The 24,119-nt window shown below is 43.4% G+C and overlaps 2 protein-coding genes and 1 long non-coding RNA gene across 4 annotated transcripts; all 3 read right to left on the bottom strand.

Annotated features, from left to right (window-relative positions):
* Positions 1 to 424: 424 nt before the first annotated feature.
* On the bottom strand, positions 425 to 5,614 carry LOC106602293 (cytochrome P450 2U1). 2 transcript variants are annotated; one of them, XM_045716471.2, is made up of 6 exons: positions 4,994 to 5,614; positions 2,417 to 2,735; positions 1,877 to 2,211; positions 1,504 to 1,665; positions 1,124 to 1,291; positions 425 to 764 (listed from the first exon to the last, which is right to left on the bottom strand). In XM_045716471.2, exons 1-6 carry the CDS (start codon positions 5,442 to 5,444, stop codon positions 583 to 585), a joined length of 1,617 nt encoding a protein of 538 aa, XP_045572427.1. In that variant the 5' UTR covers positions 5,445 to 5,614; the 3' UTR covers positions 425 to 582. The 2 variants fall into 2 exon arrangements, 1 of the variants encoding a protein (XP_045572427.1); XR_006769550.2 differs by having other exon boundaries at positions 551 to 764; positions 1,124 to 1,227.
* Positions 5,615 to 5,747: 133 nt separating this feature from the next.
* Positions 5,748 to 23,750, bottom strand: LOC106602292 (phosphatidylcholine:ceramide cholinephosphotransferase 2). Its single transcript, XM_014194827.3, has 6 exons — positions 23,608 to 23,750; positions 13,050 to 13,657; positions 12,510 to 12,627; positions 9,939 to 10,092; positions 9,446 to 9,612; positions 5,748 to 6,597 (listed from the first exon to the last, which is right to left on the bottom strand). The coding sequence occupies exons 2-6, from the start codon at positions 13,502 to 13,504 to the stop codon at positions 6,412 to 6,414; spliced, it is 1,080 nt and encodes a 359-aa protein (XP_014050302.1). The 5' UTR covers positions 13,505 to 13,657; positions 23,608 to 23,750; the 3' UTR covers positions 5,748 to 6,411.
* On the bottom strand, positions 8,578 to 8,910 carry LOC145878607 (uncharacterized). Its single transcript, XR_014392095.1, has 3 exons — positions 8,701 to 8,910; positions 8,637 to 8,662; positions 8,578 to 8,598 (listed from the first exon to the last, which is right to left on the bottom strand). It is a non-coding gene; the product is annotated as an uncharacterized LOC145878607 (long non-coding RNA).
* Positions 23,751 to 24,119: the final 369 nt, after the last annotated feature.

Genomic DNA, 24,119 nt, shown 5'->3' with positions numbered 1-24,119 from the left:
ATATTTTATCACATAACAGAAGGTTTTTGTCTTCAATATTTACTGTTGCCTTGTTTAGAAGATAGAGCTGAAGGAAAAAACAGGTTGAGTGAACATAGGCAGAGGGAAAAAATGGGCAGAGGGAAAAAATGGGCAGAGGGAACATAGGGCCCTGGGAACATAGGGCCCTGGGAACAGACATGGTCCCCCTGCATTGCACCCATTTTGTTTAGAATGGACTCCCAGTACTTTTGCATAGCAACTTTGCAACAAAAAAATGTAAGGCTGGGTGGCGTCTGTAGCAACAGGACCAAAAGAACTAACAACCTGATTTTTGTCTGGACTATATCTTCTGGTGGAAGAATTAAATGGTATGAATTGACTTATCAAAATAATGTTTTCATTAAAATATGTAATTCATTGTAATTTTAGTAACAGTGTTATAAAAGCAATAAGGCACGAGGCAGTATCATGAATACAGTCACAGACAAATGAGTTGACTAACTAACACCGTTTACCTGTGACTGGATTCATGATACACCACTGCCTCTTGTGCCTTATGGCTTAATTACGGCGTCAGGGGGTGTTGTTCGTCTGGTGGCCTCACCGCCGGGGCCTCACAGCCACAGTGTATGGGCAGGGGGCCAGGGTGAGGCCAAAGCGCCCGTGCATGGGAGGAGGGGCCAGCCCCTCGGGCAGGCTGAAACTGAAGGCCTGCAGCAGGCTGGTGAACATCAGGAACAGCTCCATCTTAGCCAGCTGCTCGCCCATACACACCCTGCGTCCTGGGAAAGAGAGGGAGAGAACACTGGTAAGATGCACATTAAGTCATGGTCATACTACGTGCATTCCAATAATCCAGTAAGACTGTGAAATCAAATTATTGAAATGTTCAGTCGTGGCCTAACTGCTTCATACTCAGGTAGGGGCAGTGTGGGACTTCAACAATCCAGTGAGATTGTGAACTAACCTTTTCAACCTTGTTTCAGTGGATTTTACAGGAGCCTAACTGTAAATGTCCACAGTAGAAAGGCTTCATTCTCAGTGTATACCGTGTGACTACACTCCCGTTTGCCAATCGTAGAGCAAGTCGCTAATGGGACACCCACATACGTCCGTCGAGAGAGACTGCCTTACAACCTACCTATTCCGAACGGTATGAAGCACTCTTTCCTCAGGAGATTCCCCTGGTCGTCTAGGAAACGAGAGGGGTTGAAGTCGTCTGGCTGCTCCCACACAGTGGGATCCCTATGGACAGACCACAGGTTGGGGATGATCACCGTGCCCTTAGGGATCGTATAGCCACGGAACTCTGCAAGACAACAACAGACGAACCATAGCGAATGTACTTTCCTGTTTCTGCTGCAGCAGCCCAGTCCCTGTTGTAGTGTTGGTCTGGTGGAACTGACTGACCAAGTTGTTGAGAAAGCAATTCAATACAACTTTATTGATCTGACTGCATAATGGAAGAGTCAGGTTCTACCATATAATTAGAATGACTAGTATGGGTTTCTCTCTCCTCACCTGTGGTCTCTGAGGCCATGTGAGGGATGGCCAGGGGGACCACCACAGTCATCCTCTGCACCTCCATGATGGTGGCCTCCGTGAACGGCAGGCTGCCTTTATCAGTGAGAGACGGGACCCTGTCTGGGCCCACCACCGCATCCATCTCCGCCTGCACCCTCTCTGTGGTGTAAACGGGTACAAATGACATGGAAAACATTATTACAAAGCAACGAGCATTGGGAAACAGGACACTGGATATGTTACACATAGCATTATGATTGGGTACTGTACTACATCATGCTACAACAAGGAGTTCTCTTTAGGTCACATTGAACTGGTCCTCCACACCCCTCTTCCTGCATTTCAGGAACCCTGTTTGAAGATGTAGTACCTTGGATATCTGGAAACACGGCCATGTAGAGGATCATCCACAGCACTGTGTTGGTGGTGGTATCAGTACCAGCGATGAAGAGGTCTCCTATGATGTAGAACAGATAGTCCTCTGAGAAGCTACTGTCCGTCTCCCCAGCGGCCTCCTGGGCCAGCATCTCTACCAGGTACATGTCTATGAGATCTCTGGGGTTGGCTGGGTCTAACGTCTCCCTGTGTCTGGTGATGATCTGCTTCAGGAAGGCAGTGATGTCCCTTTCCACTTGCCGTACCTCTCTGAAGACACCGAAGGGCAGGTAGTAGAGCAGGGGGAAGACATTGATGAGGACCGCCGCGCTGTTAGAATAGAATAGAGTAGAATAGATACGTTACTGCCTGTTTTCTGGGAGAAACTGAAATGTGTTAAGCGCTTAAGGGCACACAGCAGGAAATTCTACTTGAGATCAGAGACCAGCAGCCCTCCAGTTACCAGTTCAGTTCCCACGTCTTTGAACCAGTCAACCTTCCGGCTACTGATCCACATCTCTAACCTCTAGGGTACCTGTTGGCGATGATCTCTAGGCCGCGGGCCATCAGGTCCAGCAGGGCGCCAAACTCCCGGTCAGCGTGGTGGAAGCGCTGGCCCAGGGCGATGTAGGAGATAACGTTGGACACAGAGTTAGTTATCAGAGGAGTCAGGTCCACTCCCGAACCCTCAGTATCTTCCTCGCTGAGACGCAGCAGCTCAGACTTGACCACAGCCAGCCCCTCAAGGATACAAGGCTCCAGGCTCAACTTGCCCAGGCCAAAGTTCCGTAGCGTGGTGTGGCAGAACTTGCGCTGCCTTCTCCATACTGGTCCATAAGGTGCAAAAACTATGCCTAAGGTTCAGAGAAATGATAAGAGGTGAGGACGGTTAATAATGCTGTCACTATGCACTAGTACACATATGTAATTATTTACATTTCTCTTTCCTTTTCTGCTTGGAAGACTTTTGATGAGAATAATAGAATAGAACAATAGAACAGACCAATATAATATAACAATAGAATATAACAATAGAATATAATAGAACAATAGAATAGAACAATAGAATATAACAGACCAATAGAATAGAACACTAAAATAGAACAATAGAAAAATAGAACAGACCAACAAAATATAACAGTAGAATATAACAATAGAATATAACAATATAATAGAACAATAGAATACAACAGACCAATAGAATAGAACACTAAAATAGAACAATAGAACAATAGAATAGAAAATACCAATATAACAGAACAATACAATAGAAAATACCAATACAATAGAACAATACAATAGAAAATACCAATAAAATAGAACAATACAATAGAAAATACCAATAGAATAGAACACTACAATAGAAAATACCAAGAGAATAGAACAATACAATAGAAAATACCAATAGAACAATACAATAGAAAATACCAATAGAATAGAGCAATAGAACAGAGCAATAGAATAGACCAATAGAAGAGAACAATAGAATAGACCAACAGAACAGAACAATAGAATAGACCAATAGAAGAGAACAATAGAATAGAGCAATAGAACAGAACAATAGAATAGAGCAATAGAAGAGAACAATAGAATAGACCAACAGAACAGAACAATAGAATAGAGCAATAGAACAATACAATAGAACAATTGAATAGAATATAACAATATGATCGAACAATAGAATAGAGACAAAGGAGAGGAGGGCTTCTTTGGTTTATAGTTAATCCGTGAGGTGCTCTTTGATCATGGGATGAAATACTATAAAACAAAAAGAAGTTGATGCTGGATAGTAAACAATGCCAGAACAGCCTTTGTGCAAAAAAACATCCAATCAAGGCACTCTCATGTCGTGGAATCTTTTTAAAGCATTTATGTTTTACGGCTTATGCGTGGCAATAAAATTTTTTTTAAACACAGACGTGTTGTGGCTACAGCCTTCATCAAGGTGACAAAGAATAGTGGTGAACAGGTGTATATCCCAACTCTCACAGGAAGTGACTCAACTCATTACCATACTGTATATAATTGATAAAGTAAAGAAACATGGAGAAAGAAAACACATTCATGATATGAAGATTAACAAAATGGACATGGAATAACAAGAATGCAACACCACAAAATAAATGCAATATCATAAAAGGAAACTGTGTCTAACTGTGTACACGTGAGCTCATGTTACCAAACTAAAAAATAAGCCACATATTTTACAGGAAAGGAGAATAATCCATTTCCTCATTTAGACCTGGCAATACAGTGGCCCTTAGTTTAAAGATCCAGAACGTTTTGCGTTGTAGGAGGTGTTTGAGACCCCTGCGAGTACTGGGGACCACTTCAATGGCAATGGCTTTCAGAGAGTTTGGGCTGCCTATGTGGTGTACCGCCTGCCCAGGTGGGTGCTTCGGACGTACTAAGAGAAGGCCCAAGGACAGGGTGTTTGAACATGCCTGTGCTATAATGACTGCTAACGACAAGTATCAGTACCATTTAAACTAAGGGCCACTGTATTGCCATGTCTAAATGAGGAAATAGATTATTTTCCCTTCCTGTAAAATATGTGGTTTATTTTTTGGGTTCTCCATTCTTAAGTTTGGTAACATTGAGCTCATGTGTACACAGTTTTGTCCTTTTATGATATTGCATTTCTTTCTCTTGTTATGTCATGTTTATTTTGTTCATCTTGGTATCTTGAATGTGTTTCCCCCTCCATTTTTTTTTTTTTTACTTTATCAATTACATATGGTAATAAAGTGAGTCACTTCCTGTGAGAGTTGGGATATACACCTGTTTGTACACCACTATTCTTTGCCACCCTGATGAAGGCTGATATTGCCGCAACACGTAGGTGTAAGCCACAATGAAGGCGTCTACATTTTCCTGTTACATGAGAGTGCCTTGATTACTTCTGGAAGTTCGTTTGCACAAAGGCTTTACGGCATTGTTTACTATCCGGCATCAACTTATTTTAGTTTTATAGAACAATAGAATATTCACCGGGCAAAACGCTCATCCAAGACCGCTCATACGATGAGTAAAATCGACCTCAGCAAAATCTATTGACTATTGTGCTTTCATGCGTTATTACGCACAGGTTGAGTCTAGAAGCAGCACTTACCTTTCCGCTTTGTCATGATGGTAACGGTGGGAATCTCTGGTCTGTCGGAGAACACATCTGCCCGGTTTGAGAGGGCATCCCTGACCACTTCATATCCGTTCAGTACTACTACCAGCTGACTCCCTACCCACATGCTGTAGATGTTACCGTAAACTTTAGCTTGTTCCGTGATAATAACTTGAGGCGAAATTAGAGCTCGTGTCTTTGACTTTGGGTCGTCCTCCCCACCCCAGCCTCCAAACCTCCTCCAGATGAAATTGGGAACCAGAAACCCGCCGAAATTGCCAACTATTGGCCATGGTTTAGGACCAGGAGGAATATTGGAGAAATCCTGGTGTTTGCGAAATGTGTGCATTATATAATAGACGGCCACGAATACTGTCAAGGCCAGAATGCAGACATGGGACAGCGCAGAAGTGCCTGGGAGCTCGTGCCATAATTCCATAACCATGGGTTTTATATCGGCTGCAAAGCACCAAAAAAAATACCTCGTAATCCTTGGAAACGAGTAGAATATTTAGACTCGTCAAAATATTCGAAGTATATTCTGAAAGTTTAAAGAATATGCTTTTCAGAAGGGTCTGCCATCTTATTTGTTTGTGTAAGCAAACGACGCATGGCGAGTCCTAGCTTCCTATTGGTGGGTGAGAGAACGGGTGGTGTGATTGGTGCGTTGATAGACGACGAAGGCAAAGGGGTAGACCCGAGCGAGCTTCATACTTCTCCTAGTATCGGCACTTTGATTGGACAAAACTGAAGTCAACGTGTTCTTTTTTTATTATGAAGGTATAAATTATGGTACATTAGGACACACATCATATGAGACTAAAGACTAAATGCACATTGAATGCAAATTAAATGAATACACAATTAATATAAAACATTGAAAACAAACATCTTAAAGTTTGCAATTTAAAATTGCATGCATTTGTATTTAAAGGCACATTTTGGAAATTAGATATTTTTAAAGTATTTAATATTCATGAAATCAAATTGATGTAAACGTAATAATGTATAGCTCGATACAATTCCATTTTTAGGTTGGCGTTTTGAGTAAAGCTGCAAGCCAGTGGCAAGGCGCTGCATGACATCGCAACATGTTGACCTCCGTTGAGTTTGTTACAGTAACATTCACAAGAATAAAGAACATTTTCAAATAAACTGAGCAACTTGACCTCATAAATAAGATACATTGTAGTGGTGAAGTGCACAAGGACCCAATGTGGATTATGTTATTCTTCTCACATACTTTCCCTATATGACCATTTCCTCACATACAATGAAATATCCTTCACATAATACTTTAAAATCACATAATAGACAATAAATACTGCATGAATACAAAATAGGTTGGGGTGTTCAAAGCAACACTGGCGGTGAATGCCTGGCGAACACGACCCTGAACTGGGGTGGAGTCCCTACTCCTCCCGCAGGCTCTGCACTGCACTGTACTTCTTACAGGAGTTCTTAAGGCAGGCAGGGGGCCAGGTGATTGGCCAGCAGAAGGAGCAGGGCACCTGGGTCTGCACGTTCCTCTCAAAGAAGTTGAACACGGGGTTCCACCAGGTGTTGGTGAGGTAGTTGTTGGGTGAGCACCGCAGGGCCTGTCAACAAAAACAACAGGCAACTTAAACGTGAGCATTACATCATAGGAGACCTCTTCATCGCTGGTACTGAATCCACCACCAAGACAGTGCTGTGGATGATCCTCTACATGGTCGTAATAATGTAATAATGTTTTCCATGTCATTTGTACCCGTTTACGCCACAGAGAGGGTGCAGGCGGAGATGGAAGCGGTGGTGGGCCCAGACAGGGTCCCGTCTCTCACTGATAAAGACAGCCTGCCGTTCACGGAGGCCACCATCATGGAGGTGCAGAGGATGACTGTGGTGGTCAGTTAAGAACAAATTCTTATTTACAATGACGGCCTACCCCGGCCAAACCCGGATGACATTGGGCCAATTGTGCGCTGCCCTATGGGACTCCAAATCACAGCCGGATGTGATACAGCCTGGAATCGAACCAGGGACTGTAGTGACATCTCTTGCACCGAAATGCAGTGCCTTAGACCGCTGCACCACTCGGGAGCATTAGCACAACAAACAAAGACAAGGAAGAGCCTTACTGAAGAATAAATTGTCCTCTTTTATTTTTTTTGTCTTTTAGCAGATGCTTTTATTAAGAGCAACTTACATGAGCAATTAGGGTTAAGTGCCTTGCTCAAGGGCACATCAACAGATTTCACCTAGTCAGCTAGGGGAATGGAACCAGCAACCTTTCAGTTACTGGCCCAACCTCTTAACCGCTAGGCTACTACCCAGCCAAAAACAATTGTAAACTTTGGCATAAGCATCTATCAATACTAGTAATATGGATATGTAGAACATCTCATTTTGTGCAATTCAATAATCAATGAAATTGTTGACAGTCACGCAATTGACACAACTACAAGGAGCTGTAACAGTAAATGTCAGGCCCTATTATGTCAGTCTTAGTTTTGTCCAGCAGAGGGAGTAACACCATGCCAACACATTATACCACTTCTATAATCTACTCATTGTGATGACACTGCTATCAAACAAACGTTCACACTTGTAATTCACAGAACTATGAGAGGTTTACACAACATTTCCCTGAAACATGAATGTCCTTACGTTAATATTAGGTTAATCATTATGTAAACATGCAGAAAGCGGTTTTCTCTTGAGGTGAATCTCACAGGGTGGGTACAGCCATCTATCATCATGATCCTAGCTAGGCCTAATGGATGAGGATGAGGGTGTACTCTGAGTCGTGTAAACACTGTGGTAGGTGGTTCAGAAGTGTGTGTGTGAGTGCTTCTGGCATTGCACGCGCACACACACACACACACCTAACCTTGTGGGGACACACAATTCAGTCCCATTCAAAATCCTATTTTCCCTAACCCTTACCCTAAACCTAGCACATAACCCTAGCTACTAACCCAAACCCTTAATGTAATTCTAACCCTAACACTAATTCGAACCTTAACCCTAAACCCCCTAGAAATAGCAATTGACCACGTGGGGACTAACAACATGTCACCAGTTGGTCAAATTATTGCTTGTTTACCATTCTTGTGGGGACTTCTGGTTTGGATCTATTTCTTATTGGTCTATTAACTAATTTACCACCTGGTGATTTCATCAGGCAGGCCAAAACTACATCCCACTAAAATTGCCTGAAATTTCAAACAGCTCTTACATTACAATGGCATTATCATAATTCTCACAATTTAACATATTATTCCAACCTTCGTGTCACAATATATTTAAAACACAGGTAAATCAAGTTTTTGACTGCACTGGGCCTTTTAAACTGCTGTGTTGTCAGTATTTTCTTGCACATCCACCAAGAGGTCTGCAGAGAAAGCAGTAGAGATTGAACAAGCTGCTTGTCAAAAGGGACACTTTTTGTACTTTGTCTCATTCTCACTGGTGGGTGTAATTAAATTAATCTTATAAAAGAAGATTCTAAAGCAGCAGTATTCAACTCTGACCCGACGAGACCCAGAGCCTGCTGGTTTTCTGTTCCACCTGATAATTAATTGCACACACCTGGTGTCCCAGGTCTAAATCAGCCCCTGGTTTTCTGTTCCACCTGATAATTAATTGCACACACCTGGTGTCCCAGGTCTAAATCAGCCCCTGGTTTTCTGTTCCACCTGATAATTAATTGCACACACCTGGTGTCCCAGGTCTAAATCAGCCCCTGATTTTTGGGGAACAATGAAAAAATGCTAGTGGAGCTGGCTTCCAGGTCCAGAGTTGAGTTTGAAGGTTCTGAAGACTGGTAAGCAGTTTCTGCTGGATAGTATCAGTCCATCTGCAGTATCATCAAGAATCTACTTTATCATCTCTGTCCATCTGCTGTATTATCTATCCGCTTCTACTACATGACAGTATCATGTCACCTGGACGTTGGCCATGGTGTGGTACCACCAGAAGAGAAACGATTACTCTATCTAGATCACAGGAGGTTGGTGGCACCTTAATTAGGGAGGACGGGCTCGTGGTAATGGCTTTAGCGGAATAGGTGGATGGGTGATCTAGAATAGGGGATTCCATTTGTTCCGTTCGAGCCATTATTATGAGCTGTCCTCCCCTCAGCAGCCTCCACTGATCAATATCTCACCTGGATGACCAGAAGAGAATGTGTCATTTATTTTTAAGATGTTTCACTGTCACATACACCAGATAGGTGCAGTGAAATGTGTTGTTTTGCAGGGTCAGCCAAAGTAGTACGGTGCCACTGGAGCAAATTAGGGTTAAATGGCTTGTTTAAGGACACAGACAGATTTTCACATTGGGTATTCCAACCAGCAACCTTTCAGTTACTGGCCTACCCCTCTTAACCCCTAGGCTACCTGCCACCCCTTTACTATATCTAGTATCAGCATCATTGTAGATTCTACAGTATCAGCATGTCACCTGGACGTTGGCCATGGTGTGGTACCACCAGAAGAGGCGTGAGGTGATGAAGTAGGCCACCACCACATCCACACTGTAGTGTTCATGGGCCACCAGAATACACACCACTCCCACAGCAGCCAGCAGCCAGCACATCAGGTGGTACCACCAGAACGTCCGCGGGGAGTCTGGACGAGACAAAATACACACAGGAGGTTCTTTCATTTCATTAACCTGGTCAATGTTAAGTGGACGGCCATATAAACACATGAGTCTGGAGTGGGGGGGGGGGGGGGGGGGAGTGGGGTCCCCCCTCCATCAACAAAATGTATATCTGCCCGGTAACATTACTACCTAATCCAGAAAATGTTCAGAGATCATGATGCCGTAGCTATGGGACCTTGTTTGACCTAACAGATAATCTAACCTAGATGAGAATATGATATACTTGTTAGTTATCAATAATTAACAGTATTTAGATGTGTGTGTGTGTGATATTTTATCCAGTACTCACACTCTTTAATAAACAGGTATGTGAGGGTGAGCATGACGGTGTGTCCGCTGTAGAGGAAGTCACCACACATGAGGTGGGAGCCGGTGATGGACAGACCGCCGCCGGAGATCAACGTCAGCACACGCTGCATCTTAGCGTGAGAGTCTCCATACAGCTGAGAGAGAGAGATGAAGGGAGAGAGAGGACGGAGAAAGAGAGAAAGAGAGGAGGGGGGGGGGTTGAGAGAGAAAGAGGTAGGAGAGAGAGAGATCAGCTTGACAGACAATACAAGCAGCTTCAGATACAGGAGTAAAGAACATTGTACAAAACATCATTGTAACATCACAGTAACAAACAATGTTCCCATGTGGCTCAGTTGGTAGAGCATGGCACTTGCAATGCCAGGGTTGTGGGTTTGATTCCCATGGGGGACCAGTACAAACAAAATATTACAAAGTATGGACTCACTACCGTAAATCGCTCTGGACAAGTACATCTGCTAAATTACGTACAGTTGAAGTGGGAAGTTTACATACACTTAGGTTTGAGTCACTAAAACTCGTTTTTCAACTACTCCACAAATTTCTTGTTAACAAACTATAGTTTCGGCAAGTCGGTTAGGACATCTACTTTGTGCATGTCACAAGTAATTTTTCCAACAATTGTTTACAGAGATTATTTCACTGTATCACAATTCCAGTGGGTCAGAAGTTTACATACACTAAGTTGACTGTGCCTTTAAACAGCTTGGAAAATTCCAGAAAATGTCATGGCTTTAGAAGCTTCTGATAGGCTAATTGACATCATTTGAGTCAATTGGAGGTGTACCTGTGGATGTATTGAGGCCTACCTTCAAACTCAGTGCCTCTTTGCTTGACATAATGGGAAAGTCAAAAGAAATCAGCCAAGACCTCAGAAAAAAAATTGTAGACCTCCACAAGTCTGGTTCATCCTTGGGAGCAATTTCCAAACGCCTGAAGGTACCACGTTCATCTGTACAAACAATAGTACGCAAGTATAAACACCATGGGACCACGCAGCTATCATACCGCTCAGGAAGGAGACGCGTTCTGTCTCCTAAAGATGAACGTACTTTGGTGCGAAAAGTGCAAATCAATCCCAGAACAACAGCAAAGGACCTTGTGAAGATGCTGGAGGAAACCAGTACAAAAGTATCTATATCCACAGTAAAACGAGTTCTTTATCGACATAACCTGAAAGGCCGCTCAGCAAGGAAGAAGCCACTGCTCCAAAACCACCATAAAAAAAGCCAGACTACGGTTTGCAACTGCACATGGGGACAAAGATTGTACTTTATGGAGAAATGTCCTGTGGTCTGATGAAACAAAAATAGAACTGTTTGGCCATAATGACCATTGTTATGTTTGGAGGGAAAAGGGGGAGGCTTGCAAGCCGAAGAACATCATCCCAATGTTGAAGCACGGGGGTGGCAGCATCATGTTGTGGGGGTGCTTTGCTGCAGGAGGGACTGGTGCACTTCACAAAATAGATGGCATCATGAGGGTGGAAAATTATGTGGATATATTGAAGCAACATCTCAAGACATCAGTCAGGAAGTTAAAGCTTGGTTGCAAATGGGTCTTCCAAATGGACAATGACCCCAAGCATACTTCCAAAGTTGTGGCAAAATCGCTTAAGGACAACAAAGTCAAGGTATTGGAGTGGAGTGGACATCACAAAGCCCTGACATCAATCCTATAGAAAATGTGTGGGCAGAACTGAAAAAGCATGTGCGAGCAAGGAGGCCTACAAACCTGACTCAGTTACACCAGCTCTGTCAGGAGGAATGGGTCAAAATTCACCCAACTTATTGTGGGAAGCTTGTGGAAGGCTACCCGAAATGTTTGACCCAAGTTAAACAATTTAAAGGCAATGCTATCAAATACTAATTGAGTGTATGTAAACTTCTGACCCACTGGGAATGTGATGAAAGAAATAAAAGCTGCAATAAATCATTCTCTCTACTATTATTCTGACATTTCACATTCTTAAAATAAAGTGGTGATCCTAACTGACCTAAAACAGGGAATTCTTACCAGGATTAAAATGTAAGGAATTGTGAAAAACTGAGTTTAAATGTATTTGGCTAAGGTGTATGTAAACTTCCGACTTCAACTGTAAATGTTTGGAAGTGTTAATATGAGCCTGTGTTAATGGATAGAATTGTACCTATCCAATGAAATTGCATTTAAACTTGCCAGTGTCGTCATCTTTCTCCCATCAGATCACTGTACCACAATACCCAGAACCTCGATTCCCTGGGGCATATATTTCCGATCGAACTCAAGACCGGATGTGATAACGTTTGTGTCTCCAGGGTTCGAATCCAAAATGGCTTTTTTTTATGAGCAGCTATTGAGCATTGCAGGCAGATCGATATGAGTTCTGGAGGGAGCCAGGATGAGATCACGGCATGACTTGGTTCACATGCCACAGCTGAGACACACACACACACACACACACACACACACACACACACACACACACACACACACACACACACACACACACACACACACACACACACACACACACACACACACACACACACACACACACACACACACACACCTTGGGGGCACAGGTGAAGTGATTGCCGGGTACAGGAAGGGTTGTGATGTACATGGTGACGCAGCGGTACAGGTAGAGGGTGCCAATCAGGAAGAAGAACCTCCGACCTGCAATCGACCTGGAAACAAACACACAAAGGGAAAATAAATGATGTCATCAAACAGGCCACTGTTAAAAGGGCTGTGGAACATTTCTCTTGGACATAGAACAGTGGAGGAAGCTGAGGGGAGGACGGCTCATAATTATGGCTGGAACAGAGCCAATGGAATGGCATCCAACCATGTGTTCGATGTATTTGATACCATTCCACCTATTCCGCTCCAGCCATTACCACGAGCCCGTCCTCCCCAATTAACGTGCCACCAACCTCCTGTGACATAATAATAATGAAAATGTCATGTTCAGCATACCATAGCACTTCATATAGCCTACAATCACTGTCTTATACTGTTAAACCTGAATGTTGTATAGTCTGGTTAGAATTTCACATACACAGGGATAGCCTTTGACACAGATATCCCAAGATAATCGTTCTCTTACTTGTATCTGAGGAAAAGCCACTGTATAACCCAGATTCCCACCAGGAGCATGCCGTTGATCTCGGTGACTGTGAACGCCCACTTCACCCGGTCAATGTAGTCAAAGAACTTATCGGGCAGTGGCGGGCTGTTCTCCTTCTCCGGGACCCTCTCGTGGACGACCGTGATGACCACGGTGGTCAGTACCAGGTTGAAGATGGCGTAGAAGAACGCGATGGCTGTCTTCCACCACTCTGTGGGCAGCCGGTTGCCCTTGGCGTCGGGCAGCGAGATCTTGACGTAGTCCCTGTGGTGCCCGATGACCTTGCGTAGGCATCGTTTCGTGTCCTCCGGAGTGTTCTGCCCGTGTTTGGGGCAGTTGGCGTTGGGGAGGACCCCAAAGACACTGGCGAGGACCCCGCTCTCACCATCCATGCCCGGGTCCAGATGGGATGCAGTCGGGTCCACGAGCGCCATGGTCCAACACTGTCTACTGTCCACACACCAATGAAGAGCTCTCTGGTTCACCCAAAGTTAGCTAGTGCCTCTGAGGGCCCTGGATAAATAGGAATTAGTCCTTGTTGTTGGGCCTCCTGTATTTGGTTTGACTGAGGCAAAGATGTCTTCCCCCTGAAGAAGAACAAGAGGTAAGGATTTCAGTTTCATTTTGGTTCAAAAGGTGTTTACTGTGTGCTTGTTTCCTGCAGGAGAAAACAGAAAGGAGACACTGGAGAGACTTGAGCCGTAATGGAAGGATGGAATGCCTATCTGAGGGTAATCACTGGCTAATGTTCCCTCATTTTCTTCAATTTGGCTGGAGACAGACCTGTCTGTTGGAAACTCATGACAACCTCTTCTCATTCTTCAGTTAACAACAAGCAGCCGTACAGTACACTAATATCCACCACCATTACATTAGCAAAAGGACAGTTGTAAACTGAGATACTAATTAATAATACCAGATGTCAAGGAAGTCATCATTGCGAAATGTTAGTAGGCTACAGATGTAGGATCTTAATCTGATCACTCTGTTGCAGAACTTTCCTGCAATGCAGGACATTTAAAATGTGTAGTGTATTTGAGGTTTAAAATGGCTTCTGAAATTTGTCATTTCCAATTTGAAATTTCAGACTTGATTCTCCCTATCGAAAAATGTATCAAAACCTAAACATTTCCATTAAATATAATCCACATAATAATTCAAATTTCCAGTTGCTGCAGGATTATCTTCCTGCTGTATCAAACTAGCAAATCCTATATCTGTATGTCCCTTTCATTACTAACTCTTCAACTATCAGCTCCTGTCCTGTGATTTAAATAGTTTGGGTTTAAATACTACATTTTTTCCCCAAGAAACCTGCCAAACTTCCAGGGGAAAAAAACAAATAGTCGTTTCTCAAAATAGGTAGTCCAGGGATGATGCCAGAACCAAAATAGGAATCACTTCCCCAAAGGTTTTCGTAATGTAGCCTAAGCAAGGCTGCTGGTTTGCTTTCATGCAATAGAACATTAGTACATGAAAAGTCATGGCTCCATAATGATGATTTAGGATTAGGATGATGATGAGCAGAGAGGTGGTGGAAACTTCAAGATGGTTACTTTAATTCCACTACTCTTAATATTTAGGATTAGGATGAACGAGAAGCAAGGACGTGGTGGAAACTTCAAGATGTTTACTTTGATTCCACTACTCTTTATATTTAGGATTAGCAAATTAAGGAGATGACGTTTACTGTACTAGTCGTTCCTGGCTGTATCAGCTTAAATGTTCCTTTTATCAAAATGTTCTTTGTGGTGTTTACAACTGCAGGCTATTCTAGGGTGTTGGGGTGAGTGTTTATTTGAACCTTTTGTAGTTGGATATTTCCCACAAGCACTGGCTCATTTACTATTTGAAGGCTCTTATTTTGGGGACTCTGACAATTGCACCAAACGGCCTACTTCTCAGACCTGAGTTCAAATACTATTTGAAAGACTATTGCTTTATTTGTGGTTAATTGAGCTTGCATGGCTTAATGGACCAATAGAATAGTCCAAAAACTGCAAACCCCACCCACCTGGCATTCCAGGCAGACTAGAGCAAACACTCAAAAGTATTTGAAAGATTTCAAATAGTATTTGAACCCAGGCCTGGTGCTTTTATTTGAACTGCAAGTGTGTTCTTTCTGTCAAGGAGGATCTGGAACGCTTATCAAACCATTTGTAGCTCCGCCACGGCAATGTAGTTCTCTTTCTGTCCTCCCCTGCCTGAGCTTATATCCCCAGCCTCCTCTCTTCTTCTCTCCTCTTGTCTGACTATAGCTATTCCAGCCAGGAGCGGTCCAAATGCAGGCTTCACATGTATAGACTATATGTTCTGCAAGACTGCCTCAAGTAGTTACAGTGTAGAAGCTGCTAACTGTACACCATGTCATTTGGCTTGTGTCGTCCACCTTGCATGGATGTTTGGAGATACAGGAAATGGAGATTGGTTGGGAGATGCATGTAGTACATCTGTATGTAGTTGCTGTATGAAGTGTGCTGGCCGGACAGACTGTCACTGTACTGTAGGCTAGATCTGAGACTTGAAAGAGCAGAGAGAGAGGGAAGAATTAGAGAGGAAGAGGGGAAAAAAGAACGAGAGAGGAGAGGAAGAGAGATAATAGGTAGAGAGGAGGAGGTAAACAAAGAGAGAAGAGGGAAGGAGAGAGAGGGAGGTAGACACAGATGGAAAGAGGGAGAGAGGGAAAGAGAATAGGTAGAGAGAGGTAGACATGGGAGGAGAGAGATAGAAGAGAGAGAGGGGTGTCTGTGGAATGCCTTAGAACCTATGGACTGTCTCATAAAGGGAGGACACCAATCAGAGGGGCTTTGTCCTGATGCACAAGAACACACAATCCCATTGTACCAGCTGCCCATCCAGGTAAAAGACACACAGGGCTAGTAATTTGACACACACACACACACAATACATAGACACATTACACCGACTGCACTGTACTTTGAGGTTTCTTTGAGCTAAGAAAAGAGAGCCCAATCCATTGCTTATCCAGCTTTCAAAGAGAGGGCATCTGGCTTGATTGAGTCCTAAGCTAAGTATAACCTCTGTCTCCAAGGCCTACTACAAATGAAATCTTCAGCCAGGGGGTGGATGGATGACTGAGACCATGGAGTTGGTATCCTCTATCACAGATACAGATGAAAGTCGTAGTATAGGGAGGCTTCAGTGTACCTGCGAGATTCACACGGCCAAAGAGCAAAGTGTGTGTGTGTGTGTGTGTGTGTGTGGTGTGTGTGTAACCTGAGACTGACTGAAACCTGTCGACAGACACCTCTCCTGCATCACATTCCTCCAGGTGCACAAACACACACTGAGAGCAAGGGGTCCCCTTCTGAAATTCAAAGTACATTTTTCTCTGTTGTCTTTATTTATTAGAGAAAATGTTATTGCAACCACATGCTTAAACTCTCAAAAAGTGAACAACTGTAGCTACAAAAATAAAGAATTGTTAATTTGATGTGGGAGTAATAGATAGTTTACTGTCAACTTTCCAGAGGTGGACAAACTAGCCAAAACAAAGGACCATGACTTACCTCAAGCCACAGGTCTGTTGACTAGTGGTTTCCATTCGCGCGCCAGAATAAAGCACCGATTCTTGGACACAGGACCATGAGTTTATTTGGGACTGAGCCTTTTTTCTTGTTTCTTTTGTGTTGAAGGGGACCCCCATTTAAAGCATCCATGAGGTTTGAGGTGTTAAACCTGGTGCCTGGTCCTTACTAACTAGTGTGTATATATCTGGGATTGATTTAGTGACTCAAATGGGGTGATAATAATGGTTGGTTTATAACATGTTTCCAAGTTTAGTTGTTTATTGAAACTGAATTGATATGCAGGCTTCACATGTATAGACTATATGTTCTGCAAGACTGCTTCAAGTAGTTACAGTGTAGAAGCTGCTCACTGTACACCATGTCACTTGGCTTGTGTCGTCCACCTTGCATGGATGTTTGGAGATCCAGGAAATAGAGGAATAATAATTCATAATTTTACCTTGTGTTTGTGTTTATTCTTAAGTTAAAGGAACAGGGGGAGTGGTATATGAGCAATATACCACGGCTAAGGGATGTTCTTAGGCACGACGCAACACGGAGTGGTATAGTAAAAAGAAAGAGAACGCAACACAGCATGTATTCCACTATTCCAATACAGGAGACATGAACCAAAAAGGATGCCAGTAAAAAGCCAGTAAAATGTACTCTTTTCAGTTAATGATGTGAGGGCACTTCAGGAATGGCCTTTTTCTATTCTCCTGCACTTCAAAAGCTTCTGCCGCCTTTTAAAAGGTGCGAGTGCATCTCCGGCTTCCCCGGCTTCCAAAATACATCTTATACTGAACAAAAATATAAATGCAACATGTGAAGTGTTGAGCTGATTTTTTTCTTAACCTTTATTTAACTAGTCAAGTCAGTTAAGAACAAATTCTTATTTTCAATGATGGCCTAGGAACAGTGGGTTAACTGCCTTGTTCAGGGGCAGAACGGCAGATTTCTACCTTGTTAGCTCGGGGATTCGATCTTGCAACCTTTCGGTTACTAGTCCAACGCTCTAACCACTAAACTACCTGCCGCCCCGAGAGCCCAGAAATGTTACATGCGCACAAAAAGCTTATTTCTCTCAAAAATGTTTCTACAAATTTGTATTTCAACCCTGTTCTTAGTGAGCATTTCTTATTTGCCAAGATAATCCATCCACCTGACAGGTGTGGCATATCACAAAGCTGATTAAACATTACACAGGTGCACCTTATGCTGGGGACAATACAATGTCACTCTAAAATGTGCAGTTTTGTCACACAACACATGTATCAAGGTTTGAGGGAGTGTGCAATTGGCATGCTGACTGCAAGAATGTCTACCAGAGCTGTTGCCAGATAATTGAATGTTCATTTCTGTACCATAAGTCGCCGCCTCCAATGCCATTTTAGAGAATTTGGCAGTATGTCCAACCGGCCTCACAACCACAGACCATGTGTATGGCGTCGTATAGGCGAGCGGTTTGCTGATGTCAACATTGTGAACAAAGTGCCCCATGGTGGCGGTGGGGTTATGGTATAGACATGCATAAGCTACGGACAACGAACACAATTGCGTTTTATAGATGGTAATTTGAATGCAGAGATACTGTGACGAGGCCCATTGTCGTGCCATTCATCTACCGCCATCACCTCATGTTTCAGCATGATAATGCACGGCCCCATGTCGCAAGGATCTGTACACAATTCCTGGAAGCTGAAAATGTCCCTGTTCTTCCATGGCCTACATACTCACCAGACATGTCACCCATTGAGCATGTTTGGGATGCTCTGGATTGACGTGTACGACAACGTGTTCCAGTTCCTGCCAATATCCAGCAACTTCGCACAGCCATTGACGAGGCGTGGGACAACATTCCACGGGTCACCACAATCAGCTCATTTCGGGTAGAACACCACCTTCCTGACTCAGATGTTTTGCTTTCTCTGATGTAACAAACTTCTGAGAGGATGGCTGTAAACCAATAACTACGGTCCTGACTGTTGCTCTCTGAACAAAGCTCTATTAGGAATCCCATATCAGTAAATTATATAGACAAGTAAGCACATCAAAGGCAACATGTCCTTATCAAGAAGCCTTCTCCGTCTCCTCTCCTTCTGTAGCGCTTAGGCCAATACTCAATGTTTTCATGCTTCACTCAAGGCTATCAATCAATGGCAGGTACCTCAATGCTCTCTCAAGGTTACAGACAGTGCAGAGAGCATCATAAGGGCTAAAATATGCTACAGGGCTTCTATGAGTAAGTAAAGGTGTGAATATAAGTTTCAAGTCTATAATTTCTTTCAATTCGTATTTACTGTAACTAATATTTTTCAGATCAGATTGGAGATGACCTGCAGGTCAACAGATAACTAGCCTGGTGGAGAGGCTTTCACCTGGTCCTCCCAGCTGTGTGCACAACACAGCCTGTTTATCCACCAGTCCCTACTGCTGCACCCAGTTCTCTCTCTGAGTCTACAGGGATGGGTGGTGATGGGAAAACTGGCAGCCAAACCTATCCCACAGACTGAGTAATGGATGGCACTCCACTCTCCCCATGTTAGCAATGCTAGCTATTTCTAGAGGAGCCACCCCAGTTGCCATGAAAGCTGTATTTTACTCTAGAGGAGTCGTGAAACTGCGGCCACCATTTTGGGCCCACATAATGACATGTTAGCTGTCCAGTTATTTTGTCAGATTCACCATCAAAGGGAGGGTTTAAAATAAAGCAGAGTCACTACCAGAAGTGACTCAGCCCTGTGGCGGATCAGAGCTCATCATAGTGAAGAGTCCCATCCAAAATCCTATTTTCCCTAACCTTAACCCTTAACCCCTAACCCTAAAACTATACCTAACCCTCAACGTAACCCCTAACACTAACCTTAATTCTAACCCTAACCACCCCTAAAATAGCATTTTTCCTTGTGGGGACTGGCAAAATGTCTCCACTTGAGGATATTTATACACACACACACACACACACTGCTTCTGCTCCCACAGAGAAAAAACATACACTATTCAAGATCTTTGCAGTTTAGTTTAGAAATGTTAGGAAAGCAATCGCATCATATTTGAGGAGACATGTTATGGGGAACCCTAAGTGGACTATGATGCTAAATGCAGCTTCGAAAATATGGATGTATGTTTATGTGAGAGCGGTTAATTATGCATTTTTAGACAGTGGTTTACATACACTGTGAAGGCTTTATGGCACAGCACACATTAGTGGAATGAATGATGGCAAGTCCCATCACATAGGTCAGGATTCAGTGTATGTCCTTTCCCACTGTCCAATCAATGCGTTTGATTTAAATAAAGTTCAGTCAGTGAATAGATAATGCACAGTAATCAAGATGAGGTACTGCCTAACAGAGGAATATTGCCATATCGTTGTCTGTTAATAAGACCTTTTTAGAAACACTCCAAATGTCCACATTTACTTTGCCTTCTTCATATTTCTTAGATTTTAGCTCTTTATCATTGAGTCTTCTTATTACAGAGATCGCTCTCTTTCTTCGATGCCCCTCTTGTTGAGTGAGAAGGAGCGGTAACAGCATTGGAAGGTCGGACGATTTAAATCAGTTTACCAAATTTTTACCAGCATGTCACGTGCAACCAGAGGAGAAAAAAATCCTAGACCACCTTTACTCCACACATAGAGATGCATACAAAGCTCTTCCCCCGCCCTCCATTTGGCAAATCTTACCATAATTCTATCCTCCTGATTCCCGCTTACAAGCAAAAACTAAAGCAGGAAGTACCAGTGACTCGCTCAATACTGAAAGGATCAGATAATGAGGATGCTACACTACAGGACTGTTTTGCTAGCACAGACTGGAATATGTTCCGGGATTCATCCAATGACATTGAGGAGTTCCCCACCTCAGTCATCGGCTTCATCAATACGTCCATTGATAACGTCGTTCCCACAGTGACCGTACATAAGAAATCCCGCTATGCCCTCAGACGAAACATCAAACGCAAAGCGTCAATTCAGGATTTAGATTGAATCAGCTGTGGCAGGGGTTGAAATCTATTATTACAGACAACACAGGGAAACCCAGACGCGAGCTGCCCAGTGACGCGAGCCTACTAGACAAGCTAAATGCCTTTTATGCTCGCTTCGAGGCAAGCAACACAGAAGCATGCAAGAGAGCACCAGCTGTTCTGGATGACTGTGTGATAACGCTCTCGGGAGCCGATGTGAACAAAACCTTTAAACAGGTCAACATTCACAAAGCTGCTGGCCAGACGGATTACCAGGACGTGTACTCAAAGCATGCGCAGACCAACTGTCAAGTGTCTTCACTGACATTTTCAACCTCTCCCTGACCGAGTTTGTTATACCTACATGTTTCAAGCAGACCACCATAGTCCCTGTGTTTAAGGAAGCGAAGGTAACCTGCCTAAATGATTACCGCCCAGTAGAACTCATGTCCGTAGCCATGAAGTGCTTTGAAAGGCTGGTCATGGCTCACATCAACAGCATCCTCCCGGACACCCTAGAGCCACTCCAATTCGCATACTGCCCCAACAGATCCACAGATGACGCAATCTCAATTGCACTCCACACTGCCCTTTCCCACCTGGACAAAAGGAACACCTATGTGAGAATGCTATTCATTAACTACAGCTCAGCGTTCAACACCATAGCGCCCACGAAGTTCATCACTAAGCTAAGGACTCTGGGACTAAACACTTCCCTCTGCAACTGGATTCTGGACTTCCTGGCGGGCCGCCCCCGGGTGGTAGAGTAGGTAACAACATGTATGCCACGCTGATCCTTAACACTGGGGCCCCTCAGGGGTGTGTACTTAGTCCCCTTCTGTACTCCCTGTTCACCCACGACTGCGTGGCCAAACACAACTCCAACACCATTAAGTTTGCTGACGACACAACAGTGGTAGGCCTGATCACCGACAATGACGAGACGGCCTATAGGGAGGAGGTCAGAGAACTGGCAGTGTGGTGCCAGGACAACAACCTCTCCCTCAATGTTAGCAAAACAAAGGAGCTGATGGTGGACTACAGGAAAAGGCGGGCCGAACAGGCCCCCCATTAACATTGACGGGGCAGTAGTGGAGCAGGTCAAGAGTTTCAAGTTCCTTGGTGTCCACATCACCAACGAACTATCATGGTCCAAACATACCAAAAGAGTCGTGAAGAGGGCACGACAAAACCTTTTCGCCCTCAGGAGACTGAAAAGATTTGGCATGGGTCCCCATATCCTCTAAAGGTTCTACAGATGCACCATCGAGAGCATCCTGATGGGTTGCATCACTGCCTGGTATGGAAACTGCTCGTTATGTGGCCATAAGGCGCTACAGAGGGTAATGCATACAGCCCAGTACATCACTGGGGCCAAGCTTCCTACTGTCCAGGACCTATATACTAGGTGGTGTCAGAGCAAAGCCCATAAAATTGTCAGAGACTCCAGTCACCCAAGTTATAGACTGTTTTCTCTGTTACCTCACGGCAAGCGGTACCAGAGCACCAAGTCTAGGACCAAAAGGCTCCTCAACAGCTTCTACCCCAAGCCATAAAACTTCTGAACAATTAATTAAATTGCCACTGGACTATTTACATTGACCCCCCCCTTTTGTACACTGCTACTACTCGTTGTTTATTATCTATGCCTAGTCACTTCACCCCCACCTACATGTACAAATTACCTCAACTAACCTGTACCCCCGCACACTGACTCAGTACCGGTACCACCTGTATACAGCCTCATTATTGTTATTGTGTTACTTTTAATTATTATTTTTTACTTTAGTCTATTTGGTAAACATTTTCTTAACTCTTCTTGAACTGCACTGTCGGTTAAGGGCTTGTAAGTAAGCATTTCATGGTAAGGTCTACACTTGTTGTAATCGGTGCATGTGACAAATAAAGCTTGATTTGATTAACATTGTAAACAAGTTCAAGCCTGTCTTCCATCAAGACATAGGACCAAATAACATGTGCATGTTCCTACTCTTTTACATGGAAAAATAATTCACCAACAGCACATAGCAGTAACTTTAACCTTTCCCCTTAGAAGACCAACATGGGCAGGTCTCCGGTCTCGGGTCGGCTGAAACCACTCTGTTACACCCTGGTGGCTTAGCCACACATGGGTGGGTGCCTGGTGGATAATTTCAGGGTATGGAGACTGCTAGGGCTCCAGGATTACAGGGCGGGCGCCGGGGCGGGTTGTGTCTGTGTGCTGAGCAGCAGGTCTCCACATTTAACATTTACTTTTCAGGAACAGCCCTGGTTAGTTAGTAGGACACAGCCCCCCCCCCCTTCATTTACCACCATGTTCTAAAAGGGGTTAGGGTTAATTCTAAGGGTTCCATGAGCTGTTCTGTCTCTTGTAACTCAATGGAAGGCCATTTCCAGACTTTCATAGACCTGCTGCAATTGGAAGTGGGGCGGTATTGGATTAATGTAATGTAATTAGACAAAGAAACATTTGAACATCTACTGTAGCCTACATCATTGGCTTGTACATTAAACGTATTCTATTCAAATACTGTATAGTTAGCATAGTTTAGACGTTCAGAAATAACATATCACCTGTAGAAGTGTGCCATGTCTACAGTATTTCCTGTCCCGCGTCATGCTGCCAATGAATGAAAACGAACCTGTTATCTTGGCCCTAATAAAGTATCTTCACATGACATCATCATTTCGTGCACAGTATTAGGCTAGTATTCTTTCACCACGGAGGCATCTTTGCTTGCTTATTTAATATTGGGAAAGATCATGTTTGAATTTGGAAACTAGGCTATTTGGAACTGTCCATGACTATAGGCTACACAGTGAATGAAAGAAAAACGTATTTTGTTGCCGAACTACAATGACGTGACCTACTGGCAACATAACATATTGGCGATACCAACCTAGATCACAATAATTATCTTCACAGGTTGTAATATTCATTCCATATAATGCAATTCACTCTAGGCTATTTAGTAGCCTAGCATACGTGCATTTGGTTATAATTCATTTTATATAGAGCATATCGTTTATCAACCTACCTGTCTTGCTTGGGATCCTCTCCAGCTGTGCGCCTTGTTCTTTCAGCGTCCAAACTCCTAATGTTTACATGGCTGGAATGAACTCTGTCTTTGAGCGTGCGCTCCTCCCATACGCAACATACAGTGGTCCAACCCCTCTCTGTATTACTGTACAGCCTAGCCTACAGTCAGCTGCAGAAACTGTCGCCAAAAACATCACTTATTTACGTACCTGCCCACTCCTTTGTAGAAAGATTATTTAATAGCAAGCATACAATTGTTTCACCTGACCAGAGGTGATAGACATGATAAAGCAACCTTCCAATACCCACCCATTCAAAGATTTCTTGCATAGCATTTTGAAATGCAAGATATGCATTTCAATCTTTTTCTAAGTTTCAATAATGAATTAGGACTACAATGTATACAACTGGATATTTGATTGCAATTCAATTTATTTTTAAAAATATTTATATTTTTAACTCTCATACAAAACATCTACAAAATAAACATGCTCTATTTAAGCCAGATTG

This window comes from Salmo salar, chromosome 04 (genome assembly GCF_965601325.2).
Source record: "Salmo salar chromosome 04, fSalSal1, whole genome shotgun sequence".
NCBI lineage: Eukaryota > Metazoa > Chordata > Actinopteri > Salmoniformes > Salmonidae > Salmo > Salmo salar.
This window is presented reverse-complemented; position numbering and strand designations above follow the sequence as displayed.

Coding starts and splice junctions, on each gene's coding strand:
- LOC106602293 (XM_045716471.2), bottom strand. CDS start 5,444: ATGGTTATGGAATTATGGCACGAGCTCCCAGGCACTTCTGCGCTGTCC. Junction 2,736..4,993: donor CATCATGACAAAGCGGAAAG/GTAAGTGCTGCT, acceptor TCTGAACCTTAG/GCATAGTTTTTGCACCTTAT. Junction 1,292..1,503: donor CATGGCCTCAGAGACCACAG/GTGAGGAGAGAG, acceptor GTTGTCTTGCAG/AGTTCCGTGGCTATACGATC.
- LOC106602292 (XM_014194827.3), bottom strand. CDS start 13,504: ATGGCGCTCGTGGACCCGACTGCATCCCATCTGGACCCGGGCATGGAT. Junction 12,628..13,049: donor TGGCTTTTCCTCAGATACAA/GTAAGAGAACGA, acceptor GTTTGTTTCCAG/GTCGATTGCAGGTCGGAGGT. Junction 6,598..9,445: donor ACACCATGGCCAACGTCCAG/GTGACATGCTGA, acceptor TTTTGTTGACAG/GCCCTGCGGTGCTCACCCAA.